The sequence below is a fragment of the Spermophilus citellus genome (genome assembly GCF_964194105.1).
Source record: "Spermophilus citellus genome assembly, chromosome: 7".
In the NCBI taxonomy this organism is placed as follows: Eukaryota; Metazoa; Chordata; class Mammalia; order Rodentia; family Sciuridae; genus Spermophilus; species Spermophilus citellus.
In genome coordinates this window covers 123,515,487-123,532,771 of record NC_138188.1, presented here as the reverse complement: position 1 = coordinate 123,532,771, position 17,285 = coordinate 123,515,487, and the positions used below count along the sequence as shown (strand labels likewise).

At 44.9% G+C, this 17,285-nt stretch overlaps 1 protein-coding gene across 1 annotated transcript in view; it reads right to left on the bottom strand.

The window, feature by feature from the left end:
• Positions 1–2,431: 2,431 nt before the first annotated feature.
• Positions 2,432–17,285, bottom strand: part of VPS8 (VPS8 subunit of CORVET complex) — a 271,364-nt gene continuing 256,510 nt past the window's right edge. Inside the window, exons 46-47 of the mRNA XM_081301471.1 lie at positions 9,973–10,053; positions 2,432–6,431 (exon numbers count right to left, since the gene is read on the bottom strand). Coding sequence (XP_081157597.1) covers positions 6,282–6,431; positions 9,973–10,053 — 231 coding nt within the window. The 3' untranslated portion in view covers positions 2,432–6,281. The remainder of the gene's footprint in view (positions 6,432–9,972; positions 10,054–17,285) is intronic.

The following is a 17,285-nucleotide window of genomic DNA, read 5'->3' as shown; positions in this document are numbered from 1 at the left end:
ACTGGCTAGTCCCTGGTTAACATGAGGCAACTTATACCACAGCATGGAGGAAAAGAAACTTGGATGTATACCTCACACCATGCTGTTCAATAAATTCCACAAAAATAAATGTGAACACATACCTATTCACAGATGTTGCCTCAGGCCATTTTGTGCAGCTATAACAGAACACTAGAGAGCAGAGTAATTTGTAAAAGATAGAAATTTGATTTCTTACAGTTCTGGTGTTTGGGGAGTCCAAAATCAAGGTGCTGGCAGATTCAGTCCTCTGGTGAGGGTTGCTCTCAGCTTCCAAGATGGTGCCTGTTCCATGAGCTCAGGGGGAGACTCCCCAAGTCCTCCCTCCCTGCAGAAAGGGGGAAGGATTGATACAGCCAATTGCTGCACGAATCCTCTTTTATAAAGATCTTAATCCCATAGGAAGGGAGGAGCCCTCCTGGTGTAATCAATTTTAAAAGCCCCACCTCTTAATACCACAGCCATTAAGTTTCAACACCTGAATCTTTTTCTTAACCTATTAAATAAAGCTTTATTGCAGACAAGCCACAATTCATTGATGACATGCTGAAAGAAAGGGATTTAGATTAACCAGAAAGTTACCTAATAGTATTAATAATGTGTTAATTTTTGTCCAGAACATGTAAGAGAATGTTTAAGAAAAAGCAACATAACCACCCTTCAAACCAGATCCTGCTGAGAAAAGAAATAAATGAGGTTAAAGTATGCAAAACTCCTCACACAAATGTGGATGAGGCACTTGTAGGGTTCCAGAGAGCTTTTCAACTGGGAAAAGCAAGTGAGAAATGCACCATCCAAGGCAGGGAATGTTAATATCTTGCCTTTACATGAGACTTTTCAGTTTATTTTTTTAATTTGTTGTTTTTAGATATACATAATAGTAGGATGTACTTTGACATATTATACATACATGGAGTGTAACCCATTACTATTTTGATCCCATTCTTACAGTGGAACATGATGTGGAGTTACACTGGTTGTGTATTCATGTATGAACACAGGAAAGTTATGTCTGATTCACTCTTCTATCTTTTCTATCCCCAACCCCCACTCCCTTCCCTTCATTCCCCTTTGTCTAATCCAATGAACTTTTCACTTTCCCTCTCTACCCTCCCTTGTTATGGGTTAGCATCCACATACCAGAGAGAACATTTGACCTTTGTTTTTCACTTAGCATGATATTCTCCAGTTCCATCCATTTACCAGCAAATGCCATAATTTCTTTTTTTTTTCTATAGCTCCTCATTTATATTGGCTTATTTTTTTTAAATTTTTTTTTCAAATGCCATAATTTCATTCTTCTTTATGGTGGAGTAAAATATTCCATTGTGTGTGTATGTATGTGTGTGTGTGTGTGTGTGTATATATATATATACACACATTTTCTTTATCCATTCCTCAGCTGAAGGGCACCTAGGTTAGTTCCAAAGCTTGGCTGTTGTGAATTGTGCTGCTATAAATGTTGATGTAGTTGTGTCCCTGTTGTATACTGATTGATTTTAAGTCCTTTGGGTATAAGCTGAGCACTGGGTAAAATGGTGGTTCCATTCCAAGTTTTCTAAGGAATCTCCTTACTTTCCAGAGTGGTTGTACCAGTGTGCTCTCCCACCAGCAATGTATGAGTGGATCCTTTCCCCCACATCCTTGCCAACATTTATTGTTACTTCTTGATAATTGCCATTCCGACTGGAGTGAGATGGAATTTTAGTGTAGTTATAATTTTTATTTCTCTAATTGCTAGAGATGTTGAACATTTTTTTTCATATTTTTTGACCATGCATATTTCTTCTTCTGTGAGGTGTCTGTTCAGTTCCTTTGACTTTTCTTTTTTTTTAAATATTTATTTTTTAGTTGTAGTTGGACACAATACCTTTATTTATTTATTTATTTTTATGTGGTGCTGAGGATCGAACCCAGGGCCTCGCACATGCTAGGCAAGCACTCTACCACTGAGCCCTAGCCCCAGCCCCTAACTTTTCAGTTTTTAAATGGCTTTGACATTGTGTTAGTTGAGCCTAGCAGCAACCTTGTTAAATGGACGGGCTAGATACTTACCTAGTTAAATAAGTCAAGATTTAGTGAAGTCTTGCCCAAGAGTTGTCCTCACTGCAATGATATGGTCAACACCTGAAACTTAAGAGGGGCCACATTCAAACCACACACGGAAACTTGGGCTAGTTTGTTTACTTGGGGCATTAGTGATGCTCCCATTGGAATGATGTCCTCAGAGTTTTTATAAAAAACAAAAGCTCCCTTTGAATAAAATGTAAAAGGAAGGATGGAAACCAAGGCCACGGCGAATCACACCTGGTAACAGTTACCCCACTAAGGAAAGGTCTGTCCAGATTCTGAAAGTGCCCAAAGAAAAACCATGACACAGAGGGAAATTCAAGCTATCTTTTTATAACAATTAAATTGTAAAAGTAAAACTGAGTGTTGACAGAGCAATAGGGACACTTTCTGCTTACTGTTCCTCCTGTTATGGTTTAGATGTGGTGTCCCCCAAAAGCTGATGTGAGACAATGGAAGTTTCAGAGGAGAAATGGTTGGGTTATAAGAGTCTTAACCCAATCCATGAATTAATCCCCTGTGGGATTAACTGAGTGGTAACTGAAGGCAGGTTGAGGTGGCTGGAGGTGGGTCACTGGGGGCTTAGGTTCGGGCTATATATTTTGTATGTGGTAAGTCTCTCTGCTTCCTCGTCATCACGTGGCCACCCTGGGCCACACTCTCCTGCCATGTTCTGCCTCACCCTGAACCCTGAGGAATGGAGCCAGCTGCCTGTGGACTGAGACCTCTAAAACTGTGAGCCTCCAGATAAACTTTTCCTCTTCTGCTACTGTCTGGCTGGGTCTTTTGGTCACAGCAGTGAAAGGCTGACCAGAACACCTCCCTAGGTGGTGTTAAGGGGCTGTTGTTGGAAACTTTTGTCCAGGGCAGCCAGCAGCGTCTGACTCTGGGATGACTGAGTTGGTAACAGGGGCGTCCAGGGGCTGTGAGAGCTGAGGGGAGCTGTTTTCAGGTGTGACAGACATCATCCAAGTATTTGCTGGTTACAGAGAACAAAGCGATGACAGACACTGCTGGTTCTGGCTAAATGAATGTCCGCCCCCCATCCCGTTAGTGCCCTGATCCGATCCTATTCAGGGGACCAACACCCTCTTGCCCCGGGGACAGTATGGGAGAAGCTCAGACCAGGTACCTGCCCCCCCCCCAAATGGTAGCTGAAGGGTTTCTGAACTTTCCCTCTTGGAAGCTGGGAGCACCCTTATATCACCTGTCACAGTCAAGGAGCAGCTTGTGTCCTAGAGACACAGCCAGGGCTCAGCATGGGGCTGGATGAGGCACTGAAGCTGCCTAGTGCCTGACTTCAAGCCAGCTGTGCCACCCTGGGCACACCCCACGCTGCAGAAAACATGGTGGTGTCAGCAGAACCAGCTGTTTGGTGATTCTAAAGATATTTCCCAGAAGTCTTTGCCCCTAAGGAACTGCTTTGAATTGGGACCTGAAGTCACCACAGGGTAAAACATGGGCTAAGTGCCATGAGAGGTGACAGAACAGGTTTTTGGATGGCAGACTGTACCAGAGCTGCCCAGCACTCAAGAGGCAGCATCTCGTCCACCCTCAGATGAGACAAGGGCTCTTCAGACCCAATGTGGAGGACATTCTTAGGAAGGCATGACCTGAATGCAAAGGTGTAGCAATTTATTCAACTGTGCTGTGGCTTGAATGACAAAAAGTAAAGGAACTCTTGGGGACTGATTAAATAGGAAAGGGGCTGGGGAAGAACAATTTGTTGGTATTTCCCGATTCTGACTTGAACAGGGTTCTGATACGCAGTAAACTGCCTTTAAATTTTTTTAAAAAAATTTATATGTAAAAATTATTTATAATTATGGTGGGTACCATGATATGTTGATGTGTGTATACATTGGGGAATAGCTAAATCAAGCTACTCAATATATCACCTCACATATTATCTTTTTCTTATGCTAAGAACACTTAAAATCTCCTCAGCAATTTTCAGATATATAACAGTATAATAAACAGTGCTCACCATGATGTACAATAGATTTCTTGAACTTATTCCTCCTAATCAAAATTTTGTGTCATTTTACATCTCCCCAGTAGGTCACACCCTCCCCAGCTTCTGGCTACAACCATCTTACTCTGTTTCTATGAGTTCCACTTGTTCATATTCCTCATACAAGTGAGATTAGGCAGCATTTGTCTTTTTGTGCCTGGCTTATTTCACTTAACTGATTATCCTCCATGTTCACTCATGTTGCTGTAAATAATAGGGTTGCCTGTTTTTAAAGCCGAATAGTAGCTGCATATGGTGGCACATGCCTGTCATCACAGCAGCTTGGGAGACTGAAGCAGGAGGATCATGAGTTCAAAGCCAGCCTCAGCAACTTAGAAAGGCACTAAGCAACTCAGTGAGACCCTGTCTCTAAACAAAATAGAAAAATGGGCTGGGGATGTGATTCAGTGGTTAAGCATCCTGGGTTCAATCCCTTGTACCCCACCCCCCAAAAAAGAAAAAAAAATCTGAATAGTGTTCCATGTGTATATACACCATATTTTCTACACCAGTTCATCCACTAAGGTACACTTAGGTTAATTCTATATTTAGAGTGTTATGAATAACACTGCAATGAACATGGGAGAGATTTTTTTCTAGGGGTATGTTTTGATTCTTTTGTGTATCTACTATAGGATTTTGCTTTGTGGTTATCATGAGGCTTAGAAGAAACATCGTAAAATAGACTATTTCAAGCTGGTAACCATTTTACCTTGACTACATAAAATAACTCTTTTACTCCGTCCCTCCCAAATACATTTTAGGATTTTGCTCTCACAGTTTACATCTTTTCATTGTATATCCCTTCTGCTTTAGTTCTTCAGACTATAGGAATAAGAAGGGTAACCACTGAGTTCTAGTTAAAAATCTCAAGGCTCCTCGGTATCAATTTTAGGCTTCCTGGGAGACCTTCTGATACATACACTGAGGAGGCAGCACCGCTGGAATCACAGTTCTGAGTTCAAAGCCCTGCTCTGCCACTTTTTCACTGTGCCTCTTTGTTAAATTACCTATCGTCCCTGAGACACCTACTGTGGCTGCCATGGACACCCATGGCAGTCACTCAATGCTCCACCACTTCCTTCCATTTGTTAGGAGGTGGTGCCTCTTCATACCCTCTTCCAGGGGCAGTAAGTACCCTGTGCTACTCTGGGAGGAGTCCATGATGAAAGCTAGGTGGACACTTCTGGGCATGTGCCACGCACCTGCCCAACACTAACTGCTTGCATGTGTGATCTCATTTCATCTTTATAACTGCTCTGTTCTACAAGGAATTGAGGCTTCAAGAAGTTGTGATTCATTCAGGAACACAACTGTGCATGGATCTATTTTCTGTTAAAACTCACTATCTGTATCTAGTTTTACATCTACTTCCTGTGGGTTTGGTTAGCATCTATCATGAGAGCCAGATCATTCCTGAGTGAACTGATGAGTCAGGGTGTTTGAGCATCTGAGGTGTGAGCCTAGGTTTCTGGGTAGTGATCTCCTGTGGCTCCTGATTCAATGGTATACAGTGCCAGGACTGAAAACTGTACAGGTCCTACTCTCCTTGGTAGTCCTGCCCCTGCCATAGGAGCACCTGGGTAGCTGGGTTCTGCATGGAGCTGTTTGTCTGAATAAAGTCAGTGTCCCCTTAGAGCTACTCAGCTGTGGCTCTAAACATCCTCTATGAGTTAACAGACTGACAGCCAGCCTGCCAGACTGCAAGACAGAGACATTTATTATTAGGGAGGGCGTCTCCCACTCACATGGGTTTTAACATAAATACATCAACAGGGGTGCCTTGCCCCCAAGCCCCTGCTCTCTTCATTGCTGTTTCTGTTACACTGTAGCTTGGCCAAGCTCTGCTCCCAGTAGCTGAAGCCCCCCATGCTACCCACCTGGAATGCCATCTTCTGGAACTACACAGACTCTTTAGATTTTATGGGAAATGGGAGAAAATCCCAATGAGCAAAATGTATTTTCTAATGAACTGGATGGAGGTATGTGACATTCCAAGCAAAACAAAATCGGCTATTCTGGTGGACTAAAGCCGAGACAACACTGTGTACGGGGAGGCTACAATGGGCTCACGGGTGGGGTTTTTCCAGGATCCTCTGCTTGGGAGTTTCCAGAGGCGAGGCCCCTCCCCACTGCCCTGGGACTGCCTCTGGGCTCCAAGGCTGGGCTCTAGGGTATTTCAGTCCTCGGTTACAGGTGGGGGAATGAGCTGCAACTGGAAGTTCTCATTCTGAAAGACGCTGTTGAAGGCTGGTCCACTCTGGGAGCCACTGAACGGCCTGTAGCCCTCACTGCTGCGATTCTGGGAGAGTTCCGTAAGGAGAGCCAGCTGCAAAGAAGGGGACACACATCAGGCAAGCTGGTGGGGCAGAGAATCTGTGTGGGGGTGGGGTGGGGGACAGAGGTGCACAGGGCCTCAGTTCCCCACTTTGGCTGAACCAGGTAGTGCTACTTTGTGGGAAGAGTAAAAAGAAATGGTTTAGACCCCAGGGCTGGAACCCACAAGCTAGTCGTGTGGCTTCAGGCAAGTCCCCATTTGGTAATGATGAGACTGGACGTTCGCTCCCGGGGTCACAGAGACTGTGCTCAGACTGTGCTCTCTGACCCGGCAGGGCTGTCTGATCCCGGCCCACACACACCTGTTCTTTTCCACCTGCTGTGTGTGACCCTTCTGCCACCTCTCTCCCTGTAGAGGTGAGGTTCTCCACTCCCAGTTCATCTCATCCTCCACCCCACCTCTCTCAGAGCCTTCTCCCCAGAGAAAGTGACCCTGAGTTATGACTGCTGGCTCTGCCCTCTCTCTTTTATAACCTGGATAGCTCCAAAGAAAGGGACACTCAGCCACAAACTCAAACTCAGGGCCTCAGAGCAGAACTAGAGGCTCTACCTTCTCCAAATGAGTGCTCCCTGCTCTCTACTTCCTATTTCCACCATAGCCACTATAATAGCTCTGTTCTGAAAGACCAGTCAGGAGGGAACATATAGCAGGAGGCAAGGGCATGCCAGCCCTTAGGAAGCCAGCTCTGCCCCTTTGGTGCCCTCCCTCTCACCTAAGGAAGCTTTCTGCGAATTGGGAGCTTGACGGTCTGGCCCCGAAGATGTCCTTAATGGTCAGGGAAGAGTCCCACACCTTGGGGTCTGAGATGTTCCACCTGCTCTGTCTTCGCTTGTTGCTCCCCTTCTTTAATAAAGGGAACCACCTGGACCTGCCCCTCAATGCAAGTCGAAGGCAAACTCAGGGACACCATGCAAAGCTCCCCAGTAGCTGAGGGTGGGACCTCTGTGTCCCATCACTAACATTTTGAGGAAACCTGCTTAGGCTTGATGAGAGCCTAGGGAAAGTGACCACCCTGGAGAGAGGGTGACTGTGAAAAGCCAGCCAAGGCACTCCTCAGAGCAACCCTTCTGTGTTTGGCACCATGTCAGAGGTTACTAGGGACCTATAACAGCCAGGGAACTGCACTGAGTATCTTTCCAGTGCCAGACAGGTGTTGTCCATAGTGTTATTCTAATCCTCCAACAACCCTCTGGGGTGAAAATGCCGGCATCCTGAGAACTTAGGGTAACCCAGCATTAAGCAGCAGGATGGAATTCAAACTCAGGTCAAAAGGCCACTGTGGCTCACCCAAGCTGCCCACAGCCCTGCCTTGTAGCTGTCCTCTGACCTCTGGCAAAGGGTCTACTGTCATACTGGCAATAATGGCACATGGCTCACATGTGTCCAGTTGTCACTTCTGTGAAGAGACCCATCTGAAAGCTCTTAAGTGCTAAGTGCCAATATGTAAAAAATAATCATCTAGTCCCAGGTCCTGCTTGTGACACGGCCATGGTCTAGTTCACATTCAATAACTCCCAATACAGAAGCTCTGACTGCAAGCACTGAGCTGGCCAGGGACACACATGGGGGAGGCTGGCTCAAGCAATGAGTCAGGGCTTCCACTGGTACCTGTGCAGGTTACACAGAGACATCCCTCGCTCTCCTTGAGCACCACCTTGTGCCACCTCCTTTTTTGCTGTGAAGCATCTGAAAGGAGATTGTCCCCTGGGCTTTAAAGAATGGACAAAGACACTCAACTCTCGCTTTCTGACACCCTGACGTAGAAAAACCGACCATAAAAAATTTTTCTGGTCCTGTAAGATGGTGGATGCCTATGATTCCAGAGACTCAGGAGGCTGAGGCAGGAGGATCACAAGTTCGAGGTCAGCCTCAGCAACTTAGTGAGATCCTGTCTCAAAGTAAAATAAAAATGGCTAGAGATGTAGCTCAGTGATGGAGCACCCCTGGGTTCCCAGTACCACATACATGAAAATGTTTCTTCTTAAGAAAAAAGATATTTTTGTATTCTCCTTCTGTAACTGAGTGATCAAGAAATTGATGGGCCTGAATAAGAGCTTAACATTTAGAAGCAGAAGATTGTCCTTGGAAAGCCAGCACCTCAACTACTAGGAAGAGCCTGGCTGTGTCTGGGAAGGGATGGGGTGACACCAGCTCAACAGAGTTGCTGGGAGACATTCAGAAGGCCACTGGAGAAGTCTCCCAGACAAACTTCTACCCAGATTAGCTCTCGAAGCAGAAGGCCATTTTGGGTCTGGGCTACAGAGAATGGCCTGGCCTCACAGGTGTTTGCCTAGAAGTGTGGGTGGGCACAGGGCACCCAGGCAGAGGCACAGCACAGGAGCAGCTGGGTCGGGAGGAACTCAGGGAACAGCTGGGGACAGTGGGAGCTGCAGGATAGAGGTGGTGGCAGGGTTTGGACTTCCTCCCTTTAAGCAGTGGATAGCCAGGAGAGGTTTTGAGAAAAGGGTCAACTGGTCAGTCAGATTTGGAAAGAAGCTCTAGGCAGCAGCATGGGTTGGGGACAGGAGCACTGCTACCTGATCAGAAGACCTGAAGTGGCCTCTGTGGTGACAGGACAGTCGCAGTTTGGAGGGAAAAGAGAAATGGAGAAGATGCCTAAGGTGAGTGGATGGAGGGTGGAGGATGAGACTGGTGCTGCTCTGAGGGGCTGAGGCAGGCACTAGGCAAGCAAGAGCAGGCAGAGAGGCGAGTGAGAACACTTCTGAAGTGCCCGTGGGACGCCAGACTGATGTGTGGCTGTGCTCGCGTAGCCCTCCCTCCAAACCTGTACTCTTCTTCCAGTTATAGGAAACCAAGAGTTTCAGCCCATGGCCTTTGGAATTAAGGACAATTTCCCAGTCTCCACGGTAGTAGGAGTGGCCATGGGTCTACCCTCCAGACTGTGGAGATAAGAGGAAGTGGTCTGTATGACTTCTAGCACTGTCCTAAGAGGGAAGGCTCATCCTCATCTTCCTTTTTATAACCATATAAAAAGGAAGCTCTAACCAGGGTCTCTGCACCCTGCTGCAGCAACCATACTGAACCATGTGAATCTTAAGCCACAATGTAAGGACAGCAGAGTCACGAAAGAGGAAACCCGGAGGGTGGTTCATAGAAGATGCCCTGGCTACCTGCGTTTCCACTTCCATCTTGTTTAAGCCACTGCTGCTTTGAATTTGATTTCATGGTCCAAACTAGTTGGATCAATGCAGATGCCCAGGACCTCAGGACAGATTAGGCAGCCACTGACACGAATAAAGGTTCTGGCTTTTTTTCTCTGGAGGCAGGAACATAGAAGCCCACCCATGTCCCCACAGACCAAAGTGGGTAAGGGCCAGATTTCTTTCCACTTCTGCCCGCTTTGCTAAGTTCTGAGTGCTCCTTGGGCTAGAGGACCGTGTGGCCATAAGAGGGATGCCAGGGAACCTCCCAGGCTAAGGAGAAGGCTAGACGGAGGGCTCCAGGACACGGTCTTTCCAAAACAGTAAAGTATAAATGGGGAAACAGAGGTAAACAACCACACAGACTTTACCCTGGAACTCCCTCGGTACAGATGGCAAAGCTGATCAAATGCCTGGATTTGTTGTGGATCCAGAACAGGTTCTGAGGTTGCCTAAGAAATAAAAAATAGTAAGGATTAATAACACCGTGTGGCTGGTTCTTGGGCAGTCAGTGAATTTGTCCCATACCACGGCAAAGCAGGACATGTGGTTCCTTCATTCTTCTGAAGAAAATCTATTCTACCAGCTATCAGGGAGACAGATTTTACTGAGCATTTATTACAAATGGGCTTGTCCCTCCAAAGTCTTTCCTTGGCACTACCCAAGCAGACCTATCTATGGACTCTTTTCCCAATGTGGTCTCTAAGTTTCCTTGTGAGCTTCCTTTAGGGCGTCTTAATTCCTCTCTGCCATTACTGTGTGAAGTAACTCTGCTCCATCCGAACTGAATTCCATATCCATCACTTGATATGGCCAGCAAAGATGCCCCTTCTCTGTGACAGAAGTGGGGATGCACTATAGATGAAACTGTGCCACTTCTGTTTCACTGTAAAGCTGGCACCCACCTGAAGGGTTGCAAGATGAGTCTGCTGCTGTTTGGGAGAAAGTCTAACTTGCTCTGTGGAGTAGTGTTGCTCCACCTGCCACTGGGGTGGAACAGGCCACGACTGAGCTCTACTCTTAGTGGATCTGGTTCAACTCATACTTGGACAGAGTAGTAGGATCCTGGGGGTGGCAACCTTAGGACCTGGGGTCAGAAGTTAATCTGAACACTAGTTCTCACACTGGCCTGCTATGTGACCTTAGGCATGTCACTTTACTACTCTTGAGAATCACCTGTGACCAATGGTTATGCTTACCTCATGAAGTTACTGAAAGTTAAACCAGCTGAAATTGATATCTAAAGCCTGCTTGGCAGCATGCAGAGGCTCAGTATATGCTAGCTTTTATCACAATTTAGAGATACCCTTAAATTGATTTCAGAAGTGTTTTTTGTGTATATGTTTTTTCTTTGCTCTGGATTATGAACTCTTTGGGAAAGAATTCCATGACATAAACCCAATGTAAGATGGATTCAATGATGGAGGGCCTTGGTGTCCATGTGAGCTGGGTGAGGGAAGAGGCACTGACAGGGCTGCAAGAGGTGGTCTGAAGACATGTGCTGGCCTTGCAGGAGTGCCTAGGATATGGAAGAAATTCAGGAGGGTGATGAGCAAAGGAGGCCTAGGACAAATACTACCATAGGACAAATACTACCACTGTAGCAGTTACCACATACTGAGAATCTACTGTGTGCCAAGCTGTGTGCAGTTTCTCATGGGTCATTGCATCAAATCCTCAAAACCACTCACTCTATGAGAAAGGTCCGGGCATGTCCATTTTTCTCCCCACTAAGAAGAATCTGAACTTTAAAAAAGCTTGACATACAGAAAATTTAAGAGGTATGTTAATTTAGTTTGTCTTCTAGGGATGGCTTTCTTCTTTCTCTCAAAATTTTCATCACCCTTAGGAGAAAAAGCCTACACAGGGCTAACAGAATGCAAAACACTACAGGAAATTCACCACAGTTCTGTCTCTTGGCTAGGTGGAAAGGATGTCTCAAGATCTAGAGAGCAGTAGCCAGTGACAGGGCTTCTAGAATCCCATGTGAGACCCCGAAGATAACGTCAAGGATGATCTAGCTTCAGACACCAGTGCAGGGCACAGCCACCTCAGTTCCTGTATATTCAGCAATGTGGAGACAGCTGAGAAGGAAGTGCTGAGCAGGGCAGGATGTCCCCGAGTGAGCAGCAGAAAGAGGGGAGGCTCCTGGAACTCCCCCTCATTCTCTGGGTCTGCCAGACACACAGAAGTCCCTCTATAACCTGAGAAATGTTAAACTTGCCTTCACACATGTTAACACATTTTTCCTCAATATTATTTAGTAGGAAAGATAATCACATTCTTGGAGAGAAAGTGTGTGGAACACTGATATTTCATTTTTTTTTTTTTTGTACTGGGAATTGAACCCAAGCTACATCCCTAGCCCTGTTTATTTTTGATTTTGAGTCTCACTAAGATGCTGGGGCTGGTCTCAAACTTGTGATCCTTCTGCCTTAGCCTCTGAGTGGCTAGGATAATAGATGTGCACCACAGGATTCTATGGAAAATGCCCAAGGGAGTTCCAAGTCAAAGAAGATCTGAAGGTCTGACAAATACTACAAACCCAGCTCAAATCAGAGTACAAGGAGGAAAAATATAATTACCTCTGAGGGACTTAACAGTGGAAAATATGGTCCTAACACCTGACTTTTCCAATTCCTTTAGAGTTACTGACAAAAGCTGGGGAGCAGAGCAGGGTTAGGACCTGTGCCCTATGCAGTCCACTCAGCACCTTGGCTGTGGGCCGGCTCGCCCGCATTCCACATGAGAGAGAGCCACCTTGTCCGAGTTGCGCTTTGCTGAGTGCCTGGTTCCCGTGGTGAGGGTTTAATAAGGAGGACCCAAACAGACAAGGAGAGGAGAGATGAGGTAGGGCACTGGCAGTGAGGCAGGTTAATTAAAAAGGAGGCTACAAAGACCAAGTTGGCAAATGACAGAACAACAAGAACAAGAAAAGATCATGCCCTACAGGAGTACTTGTATAAAGCAGCCCTTTGCCTTGAAGGGACATAATACGCAAAAAAAAATCTCATAAAATTGTATATTTCATGAATAGTTCATATACATGAGACACTACAAAGGAAAATGCAGGTGGTGCTGGCCACTTCTGAAGAACTGGTGAAATTTCCACCAGATCATGCATTGAGAGAAGCTGTGTCAGACACTGTAGTCTTGTATTAATTGTTTTCTTTTTTGTTTCTATTACAAGGGAACTCTGTCAGAGCACAGAACTAGCAATCTCATGGACTCTATGACAAACATTTCTATGTGCTGTGATAAGCCCTGGTTTTATATTATTATTTCCCAGAGACACAAAGTTTTTTAAAAATATAGATTTCCTCGTTTATTTATTTCATCCTATTGGATATATTTTGGAAGCCTATTCCAATCTTTCTGGGAAAGTGAAGGTCGTGTCAGATCATAAATAGAGAATGCTACTATTAAAAATAGAATCCTACCAAAAAAAAAAAAAAAAAAAAGAATCCTGCTGTCAAGTCCCCAGGAAACACTGCATTGCATATGGGTCTATGCTAGGCAGAATAAACAGCTCGAGCCCCTGGGGATTTGCTCACTGAGGCAGAAAGTACACCAGTCTCAAATGATGGCCCAGTCCATGTTTTCAGACCCAGCACTTCTCACATTTTAATATGCATAAGAATCATGGAAGGATCTTGTTACAATGTGGGTTCTGGCTAGCAGGACTAGGATGGGGCTTAACATGTTCCTAAGCAACACTGTCCGCACTTTGGCTATCTGGGCTCTCATCTGTACTAGGGAGCAGCTGAGGGTAGCTGGAGACTGCCCTGTTCCTCACTGAGTCCTAATGGCAACAGGACAATCTCAGGTTATGGGTTTTGTCTTCTCCTGATTCAAAATATACCAAAGTAACTGATTAATTAGCATTAATTTTTTCTAAGGTGACCTGATAAGGTATGCTGTTTGCCACATTCATGGAGTTTACAAGCACCTTGGCAAGCCTTATTAAGAAAGTTTAATTAGGGCTAGGGTGGTGGCTCAGTGATAGACTGCTTGCCTAGCATGTGTGGGTTCGATCCTCAATACCACATAAAAATAAATAAATACAATAAAGGTATTGTGCCCATCTACAACAACAAAAAACATTTAAAAATATATTTGATTAGAAGAGAATGTCCTTGCTATGTGGTTTATCTGAATCTTCATGAATTACAAGACTTACACCTATTTTACTAAGTGATAGAACAGGATTCTGTAAATTGAGGAAGAGAAGGCCAGGAAACCTGCCCAGTATGAATGTAGACACCGGCAGAACCATCTTTCAAGCCACATGGCACACTCAGAGGAGTGGGCAGGGCTGGCATGAAGCTCTGGACTTGGCATAACTCCGTTTCTCCTCTAGGCTCATAAACTTCTAGAGATGCCAAGAGGTTTTCCAATGATGACGTTCTTCCGAAATTGAAAAATATGGTTGTTCCATGGGTATGAAATAATGGGTGACAGATTCTTTCTCAAAACATAAATCATTACCTTGGGCACCCAGAGACCATTCACTGGAGTGACTGTTGGGGCTGTCTAGATCCTCTGGAAGTAAAGTCACGGCTGGAGAGACATACCTCATTAATGGGCAGAGCCACATGTATATCTGTGGTAAAGTGTCAAAAGCCAGGGCACTTGAGGGGAAATGAGAGAAATGTCTATTTGTAGACATGCCTAGGACTTCATAGGTCCTCAACCTGCCTTAAAATTCTTCCCAAAGCCAGGCACAGTGGAGCCTGCCTGCAATCCCAGTGACTCAGGTGGGAGGACTGCAAGTTCAAGACCAATCTCAGCACCTTAGTGAGACCATGTTTCAAAATAAAAATAAAAAAGGAGCTGGCGATATACTTGAAGGTAAAGCATCTTTGGGTTCAATCCCCAGTATCACCAAAAAAAAAAAAAAAAAAAAAAAAAAGGAAAGAAAGAAAATCCTTCCACAAATAAGAGTATCTTCAAAAAAAAAAAAAAAAAAAACACAAGCATTGGTGATAAGAATATGTCATGAAGGGAAGGAACTCTGTACTCTAGGCCATGGTCCTGGGGTTCAAGAGATGGGACATGAGTACTGGGAGAGACAGACCCCTCGAAAAGTAGATCTTCACAGAGGCCCATGTGGCTGACCCTGCCCATGCAGACTTCTGAGGTGCTTCACAGGCTCATGGCCCTTCATGTCCAAGCCTCATGAGTGGGGTTAGGTTCTATAGTTCAACAGATACTTCTGGAGCCCCTACTATATCAGATCCCAATGAACAAAGAGGAATAATATGTCAAGAGGAGTTAAACGTCTCACAGATTCTGGGGTATTACAACCCCACAGAGAGATTTCATCTTCTCCATTGTTGATAGAAAAAACTAGAAGTTCTTAAAAGTATGAAAATCATATATTGCATATCTGCTAGGGCAGGTCTTATTTGAAATATACTCTTATACTGTCTACATAAGCCATCAAAAGGTTCCTGAAATTATAACATTTTGGGGGTTCTGTACATTGGCCTCAGAAGTTTCAGCTCTGGCCCCCTCCCAGAATGCCTCCACATGACCCAGGCATAACCTGACTGCTGCACTCACTGTGGACTGTAATTATCTGTCTCCCCCACTAGACTGGGAACCCCCTGAATATCAGAACTGGACTTTCATCTATTGAACTTCTATGCCCAATGCTCTGTATCCCAAAAAATGTTTGACAGATTTACCAAGTCATCCCATATTCTGGCTTGTTTTGAACTGTTGATTTCAGATGTAACAACAGGCAGCAACTTGCTCTCCTGGTCCCATGTGAAATTACTGGCATTTGTCTTCCTGTTTTCAAGAACTTAGACTCTGTAAAGGATTTTAGTGATCTCTGGTATGTTTGTCCTGTATCAGTTGAACTATCCATTTCATTTTGTTTAATTCAGGTTTAGGGAAAATTATTTTTAAAATGTCATAAAATATAAGTACTAATTCTTTTAGGAAAGTGGTAAAATTTTCCAAATGAGTGGACTTTGGATAAAAGTCCTCCTATTAGGCTGGCTCAATGGTAGAGCGCTTTCCTAGCATGTGTAAGGCACTGGGTTTGAGCCTCAGCACCACATAAAAACAAATAAATAAAATAAAGGTATTGTGTCTATCTGCAACTAAAAATATTCTTAAAAAATAAAAAGCTCTCCTACTGTCGCTCCCCATTCAGTGAGACTGAGGCCTGCTGGATGGGTCAGGACCTGCTCCCAAGTGCTGTGACACTCTGGAGGCAGTGGGAGGGGCCTGTGCTCTAGACTTCTCCTGCCCAAGTCCAAACCCTAGCTCCAACAATAACTAGCAGCCCACTTTAGGCAAGTTGCCTATTCTCTCTGTGCCGGGTGGTTTTTGTTTTTGAGAACATGGGGACAGTGATAATAGCTACACCACATGAAGGGGTTGAGAAGACAACAGAAGGAAATGCACGCAGATGCCCAGGACTTAGTATGTGCTGTTAACTGGAGGGCCAGGGCCCAGTGGGCCTGCAGGCATAGCACACAGAGCCAGTTCCATGAGGTAAGTCATGTGGTCCTTGTCCCAACATGGCTCCAGAACCAGAAAGAAGGCATGGTGCACTGGCAAAACAGGCCAAGATGAGGTAATGGAAGAGGGGGATGTTGCCCCTGAGGGTTGTGGGGACCGAGAGGGGAAAATTTCATGACAATGAGAACCTGAGGACAGGTCCCTATTTGTCTGGTCTGGTCACCAGTGTCCAGCACTGTGCTTGACACAGAGCAGCTGTGGAATCATCATCTACTGTCAAACCGAGGAAGGGATGGAAGAGTGAGTTGCAGATTTTCTGCTTCTTAAACCCTCTGCAGTGCAGAAGAACACAGGGAGGGGATCTGGCTGACAGACCTGGACTCATCCTGGATTTTAGTTGAGTGCCTCTGGGTAGGGCATGTGGCATCTCTAAGTCTTGGTTTCATTAGCTGTAAAACTCGACTTTGCAGAATTATTGTAAGAAATAGAAATAACATGCAAGCTGGTATCTGTTTGATGTTTAATAAATGGCAGTGGTGATTTGTGCCTGAGAATCAGGAAACCCAAGCTGTCATCCTGTCACTAGCTCCATGTATACCCTGAGCAGGTCATACCACTGCTCCAGATCTATGTGCCAATTTATTACAAGGGAATGCCAAGTTGGGCCACATCAGGGAAAGACCCGGTACCATGAGATAATACGTATTTAGGGCATAAGAGTTTCAAGGAAAATAGTAATGTTTATGGAAACTAATCATGGCTTTTATTGCATAATCAGAAGCAAACTAGGGCAAACAACTAGAGGTGCTGTCACAAAGACTCATGATAGCCCTGAAGGGAAATAACAGATTCAGTCTATAGATGCTGTACAGAGAAACCAATTTTCCAAATCAGTGTCATGCACAGAATAAAGGGGAAACAACAAAATCTGAACACAGTCTTAGTCTGGCAAATCCATAAACATATAGCACCCTTCCTGGCATTACCAGACCTCGAACCTCCAGCACAGAATTGATGAGGAGCGATTTTCCAATTGCAAAGAAAGGAAACTCGCACTTGATGCTGTCTGCTACAGCAAATTTCTTTCTTCCCTTGTAATGAAGTCCAGTGATAAGAACCGAAAATTAAACTATAGCAGAACATTAGAGGAAGAAACAGTGACCGCCCTAGAGATGACCTTGTAATACAAAGCATTAAAGTAAATCCG